Genomic DNA, 19,189 nt, shown 5'->3' with positions numbered 1-19,189 from the left:
TAATATGAACTGTTGTGATCTGAGGCAATGGGACCGTCTGATACCCATGAAGACCAGTAGGACTCCCACAGAGCTGCATCTGTTCCAGCTACTGCCTCAGTTTAAAATGTGCTAACGCTAACGCTTAAAGAACATAATAAACACCTCATTCATAACTCGGATCATTCAGAACATTCATTGTAATAAAAATAGAGCATTAGCTCACATTCGACTGAGAAAAGACAAACATTAGCACTTGAATATTCAAGTATATAAAACACATTCAGGGAAATACTGTTGGCTTCTTCCATGACTCCAGATAATATGTGGGCGAATGCATTTTGGTACCTGAAGAGAAAAAGGTTTGTGTGTCGCTTGTTGAGCTGGTGAAGTGTGATTCTATTAAAACCTGGATTAAGGGATGTGGTTGTTGAGCTGCCCGGGGTATTTCTCAAACCTCCTCTCTGCCTCCTCGCTGAACGCATCACCTGTAGGGATTCAAAGACAATCACCAGAGCAGTTAAAGACAAAGGTCTGAATACACGAGCTGAAGGTGACATGAAGTCATCCGGTAGTTTGAGGGTTTAGTCGGTTACCAATGTGGCAGTTATGGAGCCAGATCCGATGTCCGTCATATTTGCAGTTACACTTCATGGCGTTGTTGGTGAAGTCGCTTTCAGACACTTCCTGATTTGGATTGATAACAATCTGAAGGAGTCAGAAACATAAAGGGAACATTTTAAAAACAGAATAGAATATATATATAAATATAAATATATATATACATATATATACATATGTATGTATATAAATATATTAGTGCTGGGCAAGTTAACGCGTTATTATCGCGTTAACGCATTAATTAATTAACGCCGACAATTATTTTATCTCGCGTTAACGCATTTTTAAAATGTATTATTATTGTAACAGACTGTCTCATGTTTATCGTTTTGTATTGGAGATAAGATGTCCCTTCAGGGTTGCCGTAGAGAAAAGGCGACTTCCGCTTCTGGTCGGGGGGGGGGCAGAAATAAAGAGAGACGCTGCACCAGCTGTTGCTCTCCCAGGAGACTACTGGACATCGCTGTGGTAAAGTCAGCAGACACTCACATGTTAGTGCACCTATATGCTGACATTCACGGTAAACGCTTTTAAACGGCACAGATCGGGAGCGAGCGAAGGACTTTGAAAGTTAGCGGAAAGATTAACGTGAGACAACATCCGGTTTCTTCAGACGAACATCCGGTTTTCAGAATAAGATGCCAACAAAGTATGAATTATATTCACATTAAGTATAAAACATGCTACCTGCATCTCGTGAACCAAATGTTATTGCACTTTTGTTCATATAGCAGTACTTTCAAAATAAAAGTGCGCAATACTTTTGAATTCATTATTTGAATTTTGCCATAACAATGAGATTAATCGTGGCGGTATTTGCTGGCGGTATTTGCTCACCTGCAGGATGTAGTTTCCAGGTTTGACGTCTGTGATGTCGATCCACTGGCAGTCAATGTCGTGTCGGTACAAATCCCAGCAGCCCACAGTGATGCCCTGATCGCCGAAGTTGGCGCACTCGTAGCGCTTAGAAACACCTGGGAGGCAAATAGATTCATTGATTTTAAGATGCATTAGTGAATCCATCATGAAGTATTTCATAATGACTCTTTGATCAGACAGTTCCTGTATCTTTGCCTTTATTATCACTTGTTTAGATAAGAGAGCTGACATAGTGTCACCCAACATTGGTGCCACTTGTCGCTCTGCTGCTCTACGACTGGACTCTGTGGATCAGACTCACCCTCCTCACAGTCTGTGTCCTCCAGACAGAAGCTGGCTTTGTGGCCCTCGGCCACTCGGGTCCCGTTGGCGTTCAGCAGATCGTAGTGGGTGAAGATATCCATGCTGTGGTAGTGGCTGTGAAACACAGACAACACGTTGCTGTTAATGACAAACATGAGAAAATAACTCCTTTGATAACTGACAACACAAAACACTTTTATGACAAAATAACGGAGCTGCATTGGTGTAAACTTCATTTCTTTGTGTTTTTCTCGCCCACTGAGACAAATGAGATGATATAAGCGCATCATTAAACTCCAGTCTGTCTCATCCACACAGTTAGCTGCAGTTGATGACAGATGATATTACCCGTGGCAGGCGTGCCAGACCCACGAGTGGCGCCCGGCCTTGGGCTTGAAGTCAGCCCGCCCGATGTTGTGGATCTGGGAGGAGAAGCGCAGCAGGCGTCGGTGGCCGTAGGGCCAGTTGGCCTTGGCTGCAGACTTGGACAGGCATTCCTCCTCGGCAGAGCAGTAGAGCATGTGCAGGGGGCGGTCCTCGATGTACACCGTCTGCTGGACCAGAGGGGCGTTCAGGACGAGGTCAGAGGTCGCTGCGTAGAGGGGCGGGCAGTAGGATTAGGGTTAGGGTTACACTCATGTAAATGTAACCGGCTTTACTTGATGCTTCTGTTCCATTACATGTATCTGACAGCTTCAGTTTAAACATCAAGATCGTTACACACAGAACATGAAAAATGTACAAGAAAAGCTGAAATGATTAGTCGATCATTTGATTGACAGAAAAATCAAATCATGGCAACTAAAAGTAAAAATGTCATGATGTCAATAAGCATCCTTATCCTCATGTTGCAGCTTCACAAATGTGAGGATTTGTTTTTCCTTAATCTCGATCTATCTTAATTATTAGTACGATTGTTTGGACAAAGGGACATTGTGAAGGAGTCGCTTTGCGCTCCGAGTAACTGACGGCATTTCTCACTATTTTCTGTATTTTTACAAACCAAACAATAAATTAAACAGCGGAGAAAATAAGCAGCAGATTGATCTATGATGCAAAATGAACTCCATCTGAACCAACTAAAAGAGTAGAATCCTGCATTTACATGAATGCATGAGCAAGAACAATGTAATGATATAATATACCACAGTACAGCAGTCACAGGGAGTGTTTTTACAGTGTATTAGTACTAAAGTAAAGGATGTGACTACTCCATCCACCACTGTTGTAATACAAATACAGCAATTTTGTAATAACGCGCTGGAATAAAACTACCTAGCGATTAGAATTAAGAACAATCACTTTTAATCAAGTTACTTCTTTAGTACAGCGCATGATATCAGTAACAGCTGATGGTTTGAGGGAGAGCAATTCATAATTCTCTCATAGATGTTCGTTGGCTCTTGTTTCTGTGTTTTCTTGTCTACAGATCAGTAACACATGTGTGCGCTGGTCCTTTCCTTTCCGCTTGTTTCCTTCACTCACTGTCAGAGCAGATGACTCCCGCTGCAAACTTTGCTGCCGCTTTCTGGCAGCTGACGGTTTTGTGCTGCTGGCACTGACTCAGAGACATCTCGTTCCCCGTGCACTTCACACCGCTCATGATCATCTCCGTCACGTTGCTGCTGTCCCAGTACCACGTCTCCTTGGATGGTTCAGACAGAAACAAGCACAGCGCAGCGGTCAGGAGAGAACCGTGCACAGATGGAGCTGCAGAGAGTTCGTGACTCATCTCTGGTGTAAAGCTGAGTTTATGATCACTGGAGGACAATAACCTTCACTGTGTGATTCAATAATCTGACTGGATTGTAATAATAATTGTGATATGTTTAAAGTATCTCTAAATCAATGAATTCATTCTTTTTAATGACCCAGTATATTGTAATCAGTCTTTACAGTCATATACCTCAATGTACTCTGTATATGAAGACACTTTGATAAGCTTTGCTTCTCTGTTCCCTCAAACACTTAGACCTGCTGCCACTTTGATTGGAATGATTTACAGGAATATTCAAAACTAATCAAGTTCCTCCTGATTCATGTTTAACTTTGTAACTTCATTCGTCCTGACTCTGTCATACTGTTGTTTTTATTCACTATTAATCATGTTTACGTTGAGTACGTTTCTCCTTTAAACAATACATTCTGGTCTACTTACAGTCACGGCATGCATGGAGTAGCCGAGCCCTAGCTGCCTGCAAACCACCATGGCTTCCTTTGTGGTCCAGCCTGTGCTGCACACTGTGCCCCACTTGGAGCCAACCTGAACCTCCACCCGGCCCTCATAAGTGGTCCGGCCTCCCACTATCCGGATCTGCAGACATGCCCTGCTGGGAGTCAGTGAGGGGAACACACTTCCTGTCCTGTCTCTGAACTGTCTGGGCTGAAGCTAACGCTTCTAGTCACACATTCCTCCGGCGGTGGAGAACGTGCTGTTGAAGCGGTGCTTTGGTTACACGGCTCTAGGCCTGCAGAGCGTCCGCGTGGTTTCCAGATGAGCTCACCACGCGGCTTTAGTGGTGAGTTGCTCTTTGAGTTTGATTAGTGACTTCATGAGAAAAGACCAAAATGGTATCATGATCTTCCATGTAGGAAGAAAAAGAAGCTTCTACTGCATATGGAACTTATAATGTACTGTCATTAATACTTGCAATGTTCAAGAATACTCAGAATACACATATACCCAAACTTAGCATATGTTTTAGGAAGATATTAGAATGTGTTTCCAGATTAGTGCTGTACATATTACATAGTATGTGACTGACCAGAAGTATTGATCATATTTGAACATATATTCATAGATTTGAATGTCTTGACTGTAATGAAATGAAGTGTTCATGACAGTATATTATATTTGCATATGTCAAGTATACCAAAAGGCAAGCCGCTGGTGAGAGCAGCTCTGCTCTGCTGCAGGACGTTGGCCTCGGTGGTGTTAATAACCTACTTGCACGCCCTGGTTAGCGTAGCCCAGGCCCAGCTGCCTGCAGACCACTATGGCCTCCTTGGTACTCCAGGTCTCTCCACAGATCAGACCCCAGCTCTGCGTCCCGTTAGAGTCCGAGCCCAGCACCTCCACGCGGCCCTCGTAACGGGTCCGCCCTCCCGTTAGTCGGATCTGTGTGTGGGGCCGAGGGGGTTAGAGCAAAGCTAGTAGATACACGAGAGCCGGGCTGGAGAAAAAACTTCATCTGTTAGAAGTTCTTTTGGTGCAAATCTTAATGGTGACATGGTTTACATGTCACGTGACCCGAATTGAAAAGATGAGCGTGAACCCTTGCAGAGTTTTTATCCCACTTAGTCCGTCCTCAATGTGTATCTACAGGAAACACGGAGGAGTATCATCTGGTGAAGTACACACTGCACAACCAGAAATACTCGGTGTTAACAGGAAGTCACTGCTGTCGCAAAAAAATAAATAACAATAATAATAATAATGAGGTCTGAGATGGTTTCAAGCAACTGAATTAATTCTGAACTCACGTGACTGTTTTCTGTGACAGCAGTGAAGAAGTATTGGTAGAGAGTGAAGATGAGTATCAGCTCTTAAGCTCACATGTTACATGTTACTCACATGCAAAACCAAAAAGACGTTTAGAGCAGCAAAGAGCTAAATGAATGGATAAAACAATAAACAGTATAATACGAGACATGTTTCAAGCTCTGTCCTATGCTACATTATTCAGAAGAACGTCTGACGCAGCTAACCAATTTACACCAATGATTTAGATCATTATTGTGCTATCTGGGGCAATAAATAGTATAAAAAGTTTTAAGATGAATCATTGCAGGAAGAAGGTTCAGCTCTGACCGAGTCCTCGAGTCCCATGTGGGGCACGTTGCAGCGGACAGCAGCGTCCTCCACGTGCTGACAGTCCTCTGATGTGATGTTTTTAAAGGGGCAGTTCCAGATGGACTTCTCGTGGCCGATGCACTTCACCTCGTTCATGTAGATCGGACCCATTCCTGGACAGACACACAGTCTCACAGACAGACAGACACACAGACACACAGTCACACAGACACACAGACACACAGTCAGACAGTCACACAGACAGTCACACAGACACACAGACAGACAGTCACACAGACAGTCACACAGACAGACAGACACACAGTCACACAGACACACAGTCACACAGACACACAGACACAGTCACACAGACACACAGACACAGACAGTCACACAGACACAGTCACACAGACACAGTCACACAAACACACAGACACAGTCACACAGACAGACACAGACAGTCACACAGACACACAGACACACACAGTCACACAGACAGTCACACAGACAGTCACACAGACACACAGACACAGACATACAGTCACAGACACACAGACACACAGACAGTCACACAGACAGTCACACAGTCACAGACAGTCACAGAGACACACAGACACAGTCACACAGACACACACAGTCACACAGACAGTCACACAGACACAGTCACACAGACACACAGACACAGACATACAGTCACAGTCACACAGACACACAGACACAGTCACACAGACAGACACACAGACACAGTCACACAGACACACAAACACACAGACACAGTCACACAGACAGACACACAGACACAGTCACACAGACAGTCACACAGACACACAGACACAGACACACAGACACACACACAGACATAGTCACACAGACACAGTCACACAGACACACAAACACACAGACACAGTCACACAGACAGTCACACAGACAGTCACACAGACAGACAGACACACAGTCACACAGACACAGTCACACAGACACACAGACACAGTCACACAGACACAGACAGTCACACAGACACAGTCACACAGACACAGTCACACAAACACACAGACACAGTCACACAGACAGACACAGACACAGTCACACAGACAGTCACACAGACACACAGACACACACAGTCACACAGACAGTCACACAGACACAGTCACACAGACAGTCACACAGACACAGACATACAGTCACAGACACACAGACACAGTCACACAGACAGTCACACAGACAGTCACACAGTCACAGACAGTCACAGAGACACACAGACACAGTCACACAGACAGTCACACAGACACAGTCACACAGACACACACAGTCACACAGACAGTCACACAGACACAGTCACACAGACACAGACATACAGTCACAGTCACACAGACACACAGACACAGTCACACAGACACACAGACACAGTCACACAGACACACAAACACAGTCACACAGACAGACACACAGACACAGTCACACAGACAGTCACACAGACACAGTCACACAGACAGTCACACAGACACAGACATACAGTCACAGACACACAGACACAGTCACACAGACAGTCACACAGTCACAGACAGTCACACAGACACAGACACACAGTCACACAGACACGGTTACAGAAAACAGACTTGTTATTGGATTAGTTTGACTGCTGAGGCAAAGTTTCTCTCCACTTCTATATTAACAGTTTTTTGATCAAATAATACATTTTAGAACATTTATAAGCAATTACACATTTTCTAGTTAAATGTTTTTCAAGAAAACTCAGAATCCACTGTTATCAAAAGACAATTCATCAAATTACGAAATGAAGTCGTCAGCACTCGCAAACGATGATGCTCAGCAGTAGAAGGAAATGTACGTGTTTCAGCCGTAAGAAACTTATTTTCAAGTGCTGACGACTCTATTTGCTAATTTTGTAGTTTTCGTGTCACAACCATAGACTGTAAATAAAAAGTGGACGTAGTTGTCGTGACGTCACCCGTTGGTTCGTGGACTGCCTCAAGTTCGACATTTTAGTCGTTGGCATCTTGTTTTTTTTTTACAACCAGTGAACAGAAGTGACCGTATCTGGACTGAGGAGGAGTGACATCGTTTTCTCATCGACTTCTATACAACCAGAGGAGTCGCCCCCTGGTGGACACTAGAGAGAATGTTATACTCTTGAGACAATTAGGTTGCACTTGCCAGTTCTCTTGTTTATTTATCAAATTCAGTCTACTTTATAATATATAAAATACTTTTAATAGCAACTATGGGTTGTATTAAAATGTGTGTTTGAATGGGGTACAGACGTTCTATGTGTTGCAACCACTGCAGCATTTAATGAGCCTTAAACCATTAAATAAGGCGCTTAGATCAGATTAGTCAGTTCCTGTTTCTTTTGAGTCTCAGACGAGTGAGAAAACTGGGCCAAGAAAAACCAAATAAAAGAAACATTGATGGTTTTGTTTTTGTTTTTCTGTTTGGGAACTTTATCTCTTCTTTGTTGTTAGTTATTATGAACCATGAGAGCTGTTACAGGTCAGGCTGGCTACCATCTACACTAATGTAACTATTTCACCCTTTGATGAACTGGATACAGGTGGAACCACTGTTTCATTAAAGCACATAGACTCAATGAACATCATAACAGCTGATAGGACCGGACGAAGGCCCACTGAGGCACATTCAGATGCCCAGGATCTGATATCAGTTCAGATTTCTACATCTCTAAATACATTTCTTGATTCCATACAGAACTGGTAGTTATGGAGTCCAGCCTTTCAAACTACATATAGCTCACTTTTTAACTGGAGCGCACGTTTGCTGAGCATGCATGTTCTCTGTCAGCGACACCCTGGTTTACATTCACCCTCTGAACTCCATCACCACTAAGTCACAGCACCATGAGCTGAGTGTATCAGGACATTTCCGTGAAAGAAAATTCCTTCAGCCGTGACGTTGAGGAACGTTTCTTGGATGAATTCAGCCAGGTGGTGGTCTGACCTCCCTCTGAGCACAGAGAGTCTCCTGGAAGGACTTCCTCTGTGGTAGAAATCATAACGTACACACACACACACACACGGGAGGAGACATCCCCACCCAGCGCTTCTGAGAACTGCCCTTCAAAGGACTGCTTGTTTCTTCTTTGGTGGAATCTGTGGGCAGTTTACCAAAAACAACTACACACCACCTCCATGTTCTAACGATGAACACACACACACACACATGCAAGGATACATATTCTAGCTTCATTCTGAGTGACAACACTTACAGTTTAGTTTGGTTAGAGAATAATTATTCACAGCAATGTTTCATTTCCTGTGTCCTTCCTCTTGCTGCAAGTTTGTTTTGTTTTTACAATATTAATTAAACAGTTTGATACCCTGGGTATCAAACTGTTTGGTATGAAGTCATTTTTGTCTTAAAATGTGTCCAAAGTAGGTAATACTGCAAAGGACTTGGTTTGAAAGGTTGCTTTGTCCCTCATACGTGTGAGGGAATGTGTTTTAGTGAAAAGGTCTTTAGGGTGAGATGTGCTCATCAATAACTATGAGTTTTATATATAACTAAGGTCCAGTTGTCTCATGTAAAACAGAGACAGAAATATGATAATATATTTAATATAATGATATAATACTAAACTATGAGACAGACCGTGTGAGTGTCTGACGTAGAACAGAGCTGCTCAGTGAACGAGGAAGTGCAGCGTCAGGACTGTAGTGGAGAGTTTCTCACTACGTTTTGTCTGTTATTGTAGTAACTTGTTTGTTTTCTGTGGTGGGCGTCTTTCTTTCATGTGTTTTATCTTCGTTTCTTTTCTTTCGTCGTGCACAGAATCCCTGAACTTATTAAGATATGGAGGAATGTGTGCAGGAATGCGGCCTCGTTGTTGAGGGCAGACTATCTGAGATGAGCTGACGGATAAGACGGGCTGCAGATGGACGGCTGAAGACTGATGTCCCGTCTGAAGACAGTTATAGACACAACCTGCCTTTAAGGGACTTAATGCAAAGCACAGAAGCCACTGGGCTAACCTTTAAAAAATACACAATTACATGAAATAAGGATTTTGTGGCGACAGGATTAACATTATTATCACGAAGGGCTTTACCCAATGTCCTTTCGTTACACTCAGAGGTTCTATTGAGGTCTTGGAATGAAGTTTCAAATGTCTATCGCCTTCTTTTTACAGCGTCTAACAAAAAAATAGAGAAAAAACGGATTTTGTTTAATTGTGACTATATCAATGTGATTATTGGTGCTGTTAGATTGCTGCTACACCGCCTCCTTCATACAGGAGTTACATCTGCAACTGTGAAGAAATAAACACAATAAATAGACTTCAGTGCTATAAATGAAGCTTTAACTATTCAGTACATGCAAGTCAACATGGCCACAAATATCACACCTTTTAACACACATTTGACTTTTGCCATGTTTGTATTTGTAACGAGGTATAACGTCTCATTAGGGCTCACAGACTTTACATTCTACTCCAACTAATATCTAAGGGTGCAGAAATAACGTCGCAGGTGGAGGTAGGCTCTGTGGGCGGAGCCAAAGATCAGATCTTTTTGAGAGGTTAACTTCATCTATAAATGCACGGTGAACCTTTCGACCCTCGTGAGGGATAAAGTGCCAAATCACACTTAGGTTGAATATTATAATACATATAAGATCAGTGTTTCTGGCCTCCTCTCAAACAGGAGGTGAACTACTTTATTATAGACTTATCAAATGAGGATTGTCAGACTGGCTTGTAATAACCTTTAACTGACCTTGTCCCATGCGGCCTCCAGTGAGCGCCTCCTTGGCGCTGCCGAAGCCGAGCTCCCTGCAGACGACGCCGGCCGACTGCAGGTTCCAGCGATCGTCACACACGGTTCCCCACTCGTTGTCCTTCAGCACCTCCACCCGACCCTCGCCCACCCTGGCTCCTCCCTTCAGCCTCACGTTGCTCTAGATAACAAGCAGACACATACAACTCTAGTTTGTTTATGTCCTCTGAGCAGCCTGGAGGGAGGTACCAACAGTCATGTGAGCAGGCTATCAGACGGCCTGCTATTGGCTAATACGTTTTAATAACTGTTCAATGGAGCGATCTCTAAAGATCGGATACAGAAGATGATTTAGACTGCTTCAATTATTAAAAGATATAAATATTTAACTTTCTATATACTGTATATTGATGTATATTTAATGAGTTTTCATATTTCTGTAATGGAGTTAGTCTTATTTAAATTTAGTCTACCTCCATTACTCAAAATTAGAAATATTTCACAAAGAACTTTGTTCTTCTCAAAACAGAAATGAGATCATTCAGGGAAATAAAATAGCATTTAAATCCAGTCTAATTAATAAAAGAGCGTAACATTTCATGCAGTTATGTCCATTACAGCCGAACTAAATGCATCTACTGAGGAAGACCGTGAGTCTCAGTCCAGAGCTGCTTACAAGGTCCAGATGTAAATGTGATGCTCAGCAGAGTAATGAAGCTCTGCTCTGCTTCTACTTCAGTGACAGGCTTTAAATTAAGTAAATAAACTACATAACATGACCTCCTACAGGCCTTTCTTCACACTTTACATGTTGACATGTCGTAGTAGGAAAAGCACGTCTATAACTAACCAGTCATCGATGCTTGAATCCCATTTAGCTGCTGGTTTCAGGGTGATGGTGTTGTCCATGCTAGCTTACCATCATGACTTACTGGGACACTTAAAAAGAGCCGAGACATGTTTCATGAAATGTGAACCACCTGTGCTTCTTCCTACTGTAACAAGTCAACATATCTGCTGAGGAAAAGGACTATTCAGCGATTTAAAGACTACTTTACCGAAGTTTTAAGTTTATTTTTCATGCCGGCGTTCTGAATGAACAGCGGCCCCGGCATGCAGCTGACGACGGCCGCCATGCCGCCCTCGCAGGTGGACGTGGCGTTGGTCTTGCTGAACTCCAGCGGACAGGCTGCCAGGTGAACCTCCGTGCCCGAACACGCCACCGAGTGAATGTGGAAGAGGTTCTTCTGACGCTCCAAATACAACCTGGAGGGAGCGGAGACAAGGAAACATTAATGTCCCAAAGCCATACCTACGATATACAGTATGTTACGATATACAGTATGTATATCGTAGGTATATATATATATAAATATACTTAGTATGCATGCCCTCTGCTTTGAGAATACTTTAGTTTGTCTCTTTTCTAGTGTAAAGTTTTGACATTATGCTGAGAATCAACAACAACAAAAAGACCAAACAAATGAATGAATCACTGAAAACACAATGTTCCTCATCTACAAAGACAGCATGAAGATATCAGCGTGTATATGCGTTTGTTTCAGGTCATTACAACATGCACAACCATCAGCTCATACTACAGTAAGAACTAACTATCACAGATATCCTCTCTGATTATAAAACATGTTGAACAAAAGGATAAACACACAGCAGTAAAGCTACATAATAAGTGAAGCTCATTGTATACGTTGAACTTGCAAAACCAATAATTACAGACATTGTTTGACTTTTTAGTAAATATGCAAAACTACTTTCTTTGCCAGGAGTAACTCGTATGTTTGACTGAATCTTGGCCCATAAAATCAAATCTAAAACACATTTCTTTATCTCCTATCGTCTCTAAATGTAGAACTTCCTGTAAGTTGCTTTGGATAAAAAGCTAAATAAATGTAATGTAATGAGTGAGAGAAGATTGATATACTATCATGCCTGTACAGTAAATTTATTATGCTAAACTAAGCTAAGCTGGTTTCAATCTTCTTATTTAACTTATGGAAACAAAGGGAACAAGCATGTTTCCTTTTCTACAGAAAATGTCTCTTTGTGAATCGTTTGCATAGTTTTAGTGTTTTAATTCTGCACTAAATATTCAAACAGCTAACATTGTTTTCTGTTCTTATGAACACACAACTTTCTGACTTTCTTATCAGTCTGAACGACATGTGTTCGTGTGGTGGAAGCAGCGTGTGTGTGTGTGTGTGTGGGTCTTTTCAGACGGCTTGAATTCCGGTTCATCCTCAGATTACCTTTTGCCAGCGCTGCTCTGTTTAGATTTAGAGCTAGCTTTAGCTTTAGCTTTAGCTTTAGCTTTAGCGTTAGCTTTAGCGTTAGCTTTAGCGTTAGCTTTAGCGTTAGCTTTAGCGTTAGCGTTAGCGTTAGCTTTAGCTTTGGATGTCTGCCTGCAAGGTAAACACGGGTTAGACTGCTCCGTTAGGAGAACATGACGCACAAACACCTGTAGCTACACTGTTCAAAAGGATGTGTCTCCTTCAACATGTTGTTTGTAAGAGTTGTTAATACAGAATATGTAATTCACAGTCTTTTCTTTATACAGTGTGTTATATATAAGGCACACAGGTCTGTTGGAAGTGACACATCTCTTTTAAATGCACGTAAATAAACACAAATATGACAAAGAATTAAGTTAAAATGTGGAGATTCTGCAGTTATTTGGACCTGTTTCATCAACACAGGCTCATATTCACTGCATGGCCAAAAGTATATGGACACCTTTCTACATACTCTTGTATACTTTATGGCTTCTTAGTTCCATTTGATTGAAATCTTACTGATATAACCTCCAATGATGTTTTAACAGCAGTGGACTCGTCCCTGTTTAACAGGACAGGATGTTCCCAGTGTGCTGTGGGAGAAGTGGGAGTGTTTGGTTGTCCGTATACCTTTGACCACATAGAGAACGACACGTAAAGCTGATCATCAACATGTGTGTTAGTACTTGTAGTTTTTCTACAATGTGAACCTCAAGTTACACATTGATGTTGTTTGACGTATGACATTGCTTTTAAATCATGAAGGTAGGTTTAATAAGGAAAGCATGATATTAAATATTAATATCATAAATCACACATTCTTGGTTCTTCAACGTTTTCAGCACAGGTCTTAAATCAGAAAGGCAGTTTGATTTTGTGAAACACACCTCAGATATTTTGTGACTCTGGTCCAGAACCGGGTCATTTAGAATCTGTAAGTTATTATTATCTTGTGTTATCTCTTTAGAGCACCAGATGTAATATTACAACATCAGGACACTTTATAAATGGTGTTGCGTCATAACTGTTGTCCAGCGTGGGAAACTCCACCCGTCTGGCACTCTGAGAAGAAGAAAACAAACGCTGTGAGTTATTTGCAGATTCTACCGGACTCAACTGTTTTTGGTTGAAGAACCCAGAATGAAGAGTAACTGAGCTCCTCCATAAAGCATGCCGTACTGTAGTGAGCAATGGAACAGGACTAATCTGTGGAAAGATGAATCTCCGGTGACTGACGCAGCACAGATTAACGACATAGTTCACATCAAAAATGGCCCCAAATAGTCTACAGAATAAAAAAAAAACAATTGACTTCATGTTGAGAGCAAAGAGAAGCATTTACTGCACTTACAATCAATTAGAATTTGTCTTTACAATCTGTGCCACGTCAGTGGAAATGTGAAAGACAATAAACAGAAATGAGAAGAAACCTCCACACGAGGAAACCACGAGCTTCAGCAGGACAAGAGAGAGGGCGACTAGCTAGAGACAGGAGATAGATGGTTATTATTGTCTACCACCAACAGGAAACCCACTGTCACAGCTAGAGTGCAGACGGAGGGTTCTCCCGGGACAGAGTACCTTCCACCGGCTGAAACATTGATCTTTGGCCTGGAGACCGTCTCAGCTGCTCGCTTTCTCAGACGTCTGCAACAGTGAGACAGCCAGAGTCCATCACATACAGGAGAGAGACCACACACACACACACACACACACACACACACACACACACACACACACACACACACACTCTGTCTCTGAGCTGCACACACACACTTCAGGTAAAGTACTGGAGGGTCAGCGGTGAATAACATTCCTCCAGACTTCAGTATATTGTGTTACAGACTTCAGGTCACCACGGTGTGATCACGGAGCTATTCCAACTATTCAGAAGTTTAAAGTGGAGGAAATAAGAGCCAGTACTCCCTTCATTCACATGTTGGCGTTTGTATCGGCTGGTATCAGCAATCCTTATTACAATCTCAGTTTCTTGGCGTTTCTTGGCATTAGAACATTATTAGGTTAAATATTTGGGACAATTGCGACTGGCAAATACTATAGTCTCAGTAAGTTCCTGCCTTCAGAACACCTTTAAGACCAGACTGTGTTTGGAGGAGGTACATTTCAAGCACTGAAGTAAAAACTAAACCTGGATTGGAGTTCTGTAGATAATTGTGAAACGCTGGTTGTTTGTCTACAATATAACCAGAAAGACTTGAAGACGCCCGGAGCACAGAGACAGCACAGAGTGCAGGCTGGCTTCTCTCCAGTCGCTGCTGTCTGTTCATTATGTGACCTCCCTCCCTAGAACCCGGATCAGTCCTCTCAGCCTTCACACACGTTTGAGAGAAAACACACATCGTACAACTGTGAACCATCTGCAGGGAATGAATAACGTGTGCAGTCACACTGAAGAACAAACTGGGGGAGAGGTCTGAGAGTTCACCAAAGTATTCACTGGTCTTTTCAATGGAGAGTCCATGTTGTTTAATTAGTAAAGAAAACAACGGGAACAGGTTTAAAATGTTAAATGTAATTGGACCATTATTGTCCAGTAAGATTAGTTATTTGTAACCCTCTGTGCATGCATTTAACTTAGAGAGACAGAGACAGAGACAGAGAGGTATGACGCAACAAAGACCCCAAGGATGGAAGAAAGTATTACAGCTAGCTTAGCTTAGCTTAGCATAAAGACTGGAAACAACAGCTAGCCTGGCTCTGTCCAGAGGTAACTAAATACACCTACCAGCACCTGAAGAACTCACAAATTAAGTTATATTTTTAAAAACATACAAAAACCAAGTGTGAAAACAACACAATGTGGTTTTCCGGTGGGTTATATACCAAGCTAGCTGTTTCCATCTGTTTCCAGTCTTTATGCTAAGCTAACCAGCATGTATGTAGGTATGTAGCTTCATACCTACAGTAACGAGAGTTGTATCAACCTTCTCATCTTACTCTCAGCAAGAAAGCTAATTAGCAGATCTCCCAAAATACCAAAGCACCTTTAAGTGGCTGTGAAGATGAGCTGCAGTCTGTTTCTACTCAATGACAGAATACAGATCTGTCTTGTTTTATGATCTCTGCCTGTATAAACAGTTGTAAGACGCAGTTGAACCAGAATCAGATTTTATTGGTGGAGTCGAGCGATTCTACTTACTTGTAGAAGTTCTTGTTGACTTTCCTCTCATGAGGGAATCCCAGCATGCCGCAGACCACGTGTGTGTTTTTGATCGTCCATCCCAGGTCGCAGATCTGCGCCCAGCCATCTCTGTACTTCACCTCCACCACGCCCTCCGTGATGGGCGGCTTCTTTCTGGACCTGGCCACCACGGGCCGGAGACGCACCTCCTCTATCTTGTTCTCATCGACTTGAGCCTGTTAATTACAATAAAATAAAACCTTAATCCTATTACTCATCTGCACCTAAATCTTAGTATGTCTTCCTCTCGCATCTTTTAGTGTATATTTCTTTAAAATCTTCAATGAAGACAGTTAAATGACGTTAAGAGGCTTTAGTTTGCAGATAAAAAGGTTGTTTTCTTTATAATGCTCATACTGACACATCCATGCACACATATGCACGTCTCTCTAACACTCTTGAACGAGGGGAACAGACACAATGACTCACAGCTGTTACAGAGTGATTTTAGGTCCAAACAGATCACAAGTGGTAAACGTGACTACCTCTGATTGCAGCTTTGCAGTGAGTCACTTCCTCTGTGGTTTATTTGGAAAAGAAAAGCAGGCCTGTGGTCACACACTGAAGTCTGGACACCACATCTGGCTGAGCCTGAAGAGGGAGAGTAGCTGTGCCTCTGAAAGGCCGCCCACTTATGAAACGCTTATGAAACCTTTTTCATAAGATCCTTCTATGTAACAGAGACGCCTCCTCCAGTCATTCAAGCCCAGTCTGCGGAGGCCGAGTCCCCGCTCTAACCTTGTTCACCTCGGACCAGTCGCTTAAACAAATGAATATCAAAGAAGGAGATAGCCGGCATCCCACCCAACAGTGCTCTCTTTAGATTAAGGTTCAAAGGTTCCCTCAAGTCTGAATGCGTATTTATCCAAAGAGGTTTGACTGAAACACTGCTTCACATTCAGCCATCATTCCCACCTGAGAGCACATGAATACAAACACTTATAATCGTTCCACTGGAGGAGGTGGGAGGGACTGACAATGAGTCAATGTCATTAGTCTGTCTATATAATGTCTGTTTGGTATCTCTCAGTTTACAGCTCGATTATTATCTTATTCTTTAATATATATGCTTTTACATATTTCATGTTATTAAGTTTGCACATATTCTTAATTGTGTGAACAACATCCTCTCTGTTTTAAATGCCCTACAGCAGAAATATTTAACATATTTATTTATTGTACATTTCTATTTTATATCTATGATTCTTGACTTTCGGGGTACTTTTCCTCTTTTCTTTTACTATGTTTATTGTGACCGTATTTAAAAAAAAAAGTATTTGGAAATAAACTGGTTTCTTATTCTGATGTAATGAGAATCACTTCTTTGAAATTAGGTGTGTAACGATATGAAAAATGTATGAAAAATGAAATATTGATCATGTCTTCCTTCCCAGATGCCCCTCACACAGATTAATGTAGTTAATATACAGTAAACATATGGTGATGTCATCCTTAAACCCTAACTGGGAGTTGCTCATGAAGGAGTGGACAACATCACGACAGCAGAAGTTTATCATCTGACCCGGTGACCGGAGTTCACGACCCCGCTGACAATCAGCTTTCATGTGATGGAGGCCACGTCAGGTTTACCGAGGAAGCTCCTCACTCACTGCGAGGAGGACAACATATATGGAGTCTGCTGCTCTTAACAGGCTCACACACATGGTATAGAGCATCAACAGCATGTGTGTGGCAGCTCCAGGTGGAGAAGCACCGAGGCGATGAATGTCTTCCATGTGGGTTGAATCTTACAGTCTACAGGCTGTGGAGCCCAGTTTATGGGCTTTTAACAGGTTCAGAATGAACGTTATCTTTACTGCAACAAAATGACAACGTACGTCAATAACATTAGAATCCACGAAGCCGGGGATCCTCTCGTCTTTGCACACGACTCCGGCATCCTCGTCGTGAGAGCAGTCGCTGTTGCCCCAGCCACGCGACTTGCAGAACTCAATGCTCTTCTCTCCTCCGCTGCACTGCACGTTGTCCAGCCAGATCTTCCCTGAACAGGCAGCAGACTGTTAGTGTGGCCCCAGCACCCTCCCAGGCCTTTCAGAAAATGTATTTATTCATGTATTTATTTAGTGACCAGGGACAGTGCACATTAATCAACATTTCAGTTCTTCAGCTCAATGTAAATGTGCTGAAGTTAGCTAGAGAGCTACTTTCCGTCTGTAGTCCCTCAACATTTAAAACTGGACACCACCATGAGCTTTCCTCCTTTAACAGAACATCAGGCTGGTGAGTCTCTGTGGGTTTCATTGTAACGAACATACAGATGTAAACATGAGCTGCTCAACAAATCTGATAATTGGGCCATAAATAACTGTGTCATCAGCGTACATGTGAATGCTGACAGATGGGCAGACTAAAGGCAGGTCATCAATGTACATGCTAAACAACACAGGGCCCAGTATTACCAGCATTAAGTAAGCAGTCCAGGCCTGGAAGATGCACTTGGTGCTTATGGCAGCAATCTCTCCACAGTTGCTTTAATGAAAGAATCGACTAAAAGTCTCGAATGTAAATGTGGTCCAATATGTTTTAAAGTACCCTGAATAAAGATGAGGGTTTCTAATTTTCCAAAATGAAGAATTACAGGATATAGGTGAGGACTGCCACCTACAACTGCCAAACTTTAAACTGTTTAAACATTACTTTGACACACAGAACTCTATGATTGCACTATCTGAATATCCTGCGTGATATCCAAACATGTGAGCATCATAAATGCCCATATGTGATAGCACACAGTGTGTTAAGTGGCCGAGGTCACTCTTACCTTGGCCCTTGCCGTACTTGGCGCTGTGGGTCCATCCCGTGGCCGAGACGAAGCCCAGTTGGCGACAGAGCACGTTGGCGTTATGTATTGAGAAGTCGTCGTCACAGATGGTTCCCCACTCCCCCTTGTGGAAAAGCTCCACCCGACCCTCGTTATGTTTTCGGGGGTATCCGGACAGTCTGACCTTTAGCCGTGCGGTCTGGGACTGGGGGGACGGGGACGGGGACGGTGTGGGCGAGGGCGTCCGCGTAGGTGTCCGAGTGGCTGCGTTTGATGGCGTCGTCTGGGCCAAACAGCAAGGTAACCACAACCCAAACAGAAGGCTGAATGCTAACCGTTGCCTGCGTCTTGACTTCTCCATTATTTCAGCTGCACATGAAGAAAAGGAGAAGAGACATGTTTCAATGTTTCAAATTCAATTGAATTAAGGAGAAACCAGCTTCTACAGATTAGACAGTACAGAGCCCCTAAAGGGACACGGGCCAAAGGTTTCTGCTGCATCAGGAAGTATCTCACGGGCACGAGGAGACACTGGCTGAACTCCTGAGAGCACAGAATATCATCAGACAACTAAAAGATAATAAGTTA

General features: G+C 42.7%; 1 protein-coding gene across 1 annotated transcript; it reads right to left on the bottom strand.

Annotated features, from left to right (window-relative positions):
- Window positions 1-3: 3 nt before the first annotated feature.
- loxl3b (lysyl oxidase-like 3b) lies at window positions 4-18,962 on the bottom strand. Its single transcript, XM_076107317.1, has 16 exons — window positions 18,602-18,962; window positions 17,658-17,821; window positions 15,778-15,995; window positions 14,199-14,264; window positions 12,919-12,926; window positions 12,594-12,642; window positions 11,385-11,592; window positions 10,327-10,507; window positions 5,594-5,748; window positions 4,730-4,900; window positions 3,268-3,427; window positions 2,131-2,374; window positions 1,781-1,896; window positions 1,438-1,574; window positions 576-687; window positions 4-467 (listed from the first exon to the last, which is right to left on the bottom strand). The coding sequence occupies exons 1-16, from the start codon at window positions 18,960-18,962 to the stop codon at window positions 394-396; spliced, it is 2,424 nt and encodes an 807-aa protein (XP_075963432.1). The 3' UTR covers window positions 4-393.
- Between the last annotated feature and the right edge of the window lie 227 nt (window positions 18,963-19,189).

This window comes from Anarhichas minor, unplaced genomic scaffold, assembly GCF_050575085.1.
Source record: "Anarhichas minor isolate MPS153535 unplaced genomic scaffold, ASM5057508v1 ptg000038l, whole genome shotgun sequence".
Taxonomy (NCBI): domain Eukaryota; kingdom Metazoa; phylum Chordata; class Actinopteri; order Perciformes; family Anarhichadidae; genus Anarhichas; species Anarhichas minor.
The sequence above is the reverse complement of the archived record's forward strand: the minus strand, read 5'-3'. Positions and strand labels throughout refer to the sequence as shown.

Excerpts from the sequence above, each read along its gene's own strand:
- loxl3b (XM_076107317.1), bottom strand. The coding sequence starts at position 18,962 with ATGGAGAAGTCAAGACGCAGGCAACGGTTAGCATTCAGCCTTCTGTTT. Across the intron at positions 10,508-11,384 it reads AAAATAAACTTAAAACTTCG|AGCAACGTGAGGCTGAAGGG; the intron begins GTAAAGTAGTCT and ends CTTGTTATCTAG. Across the intron at positions 2,375-3,267 it reads GGGAGTCATCTGCTCTGACA|CGACCTCTGACCTCGTCCTG; the intron begins GTGAGTGAAGGA and ends CCCTCTACGCAG.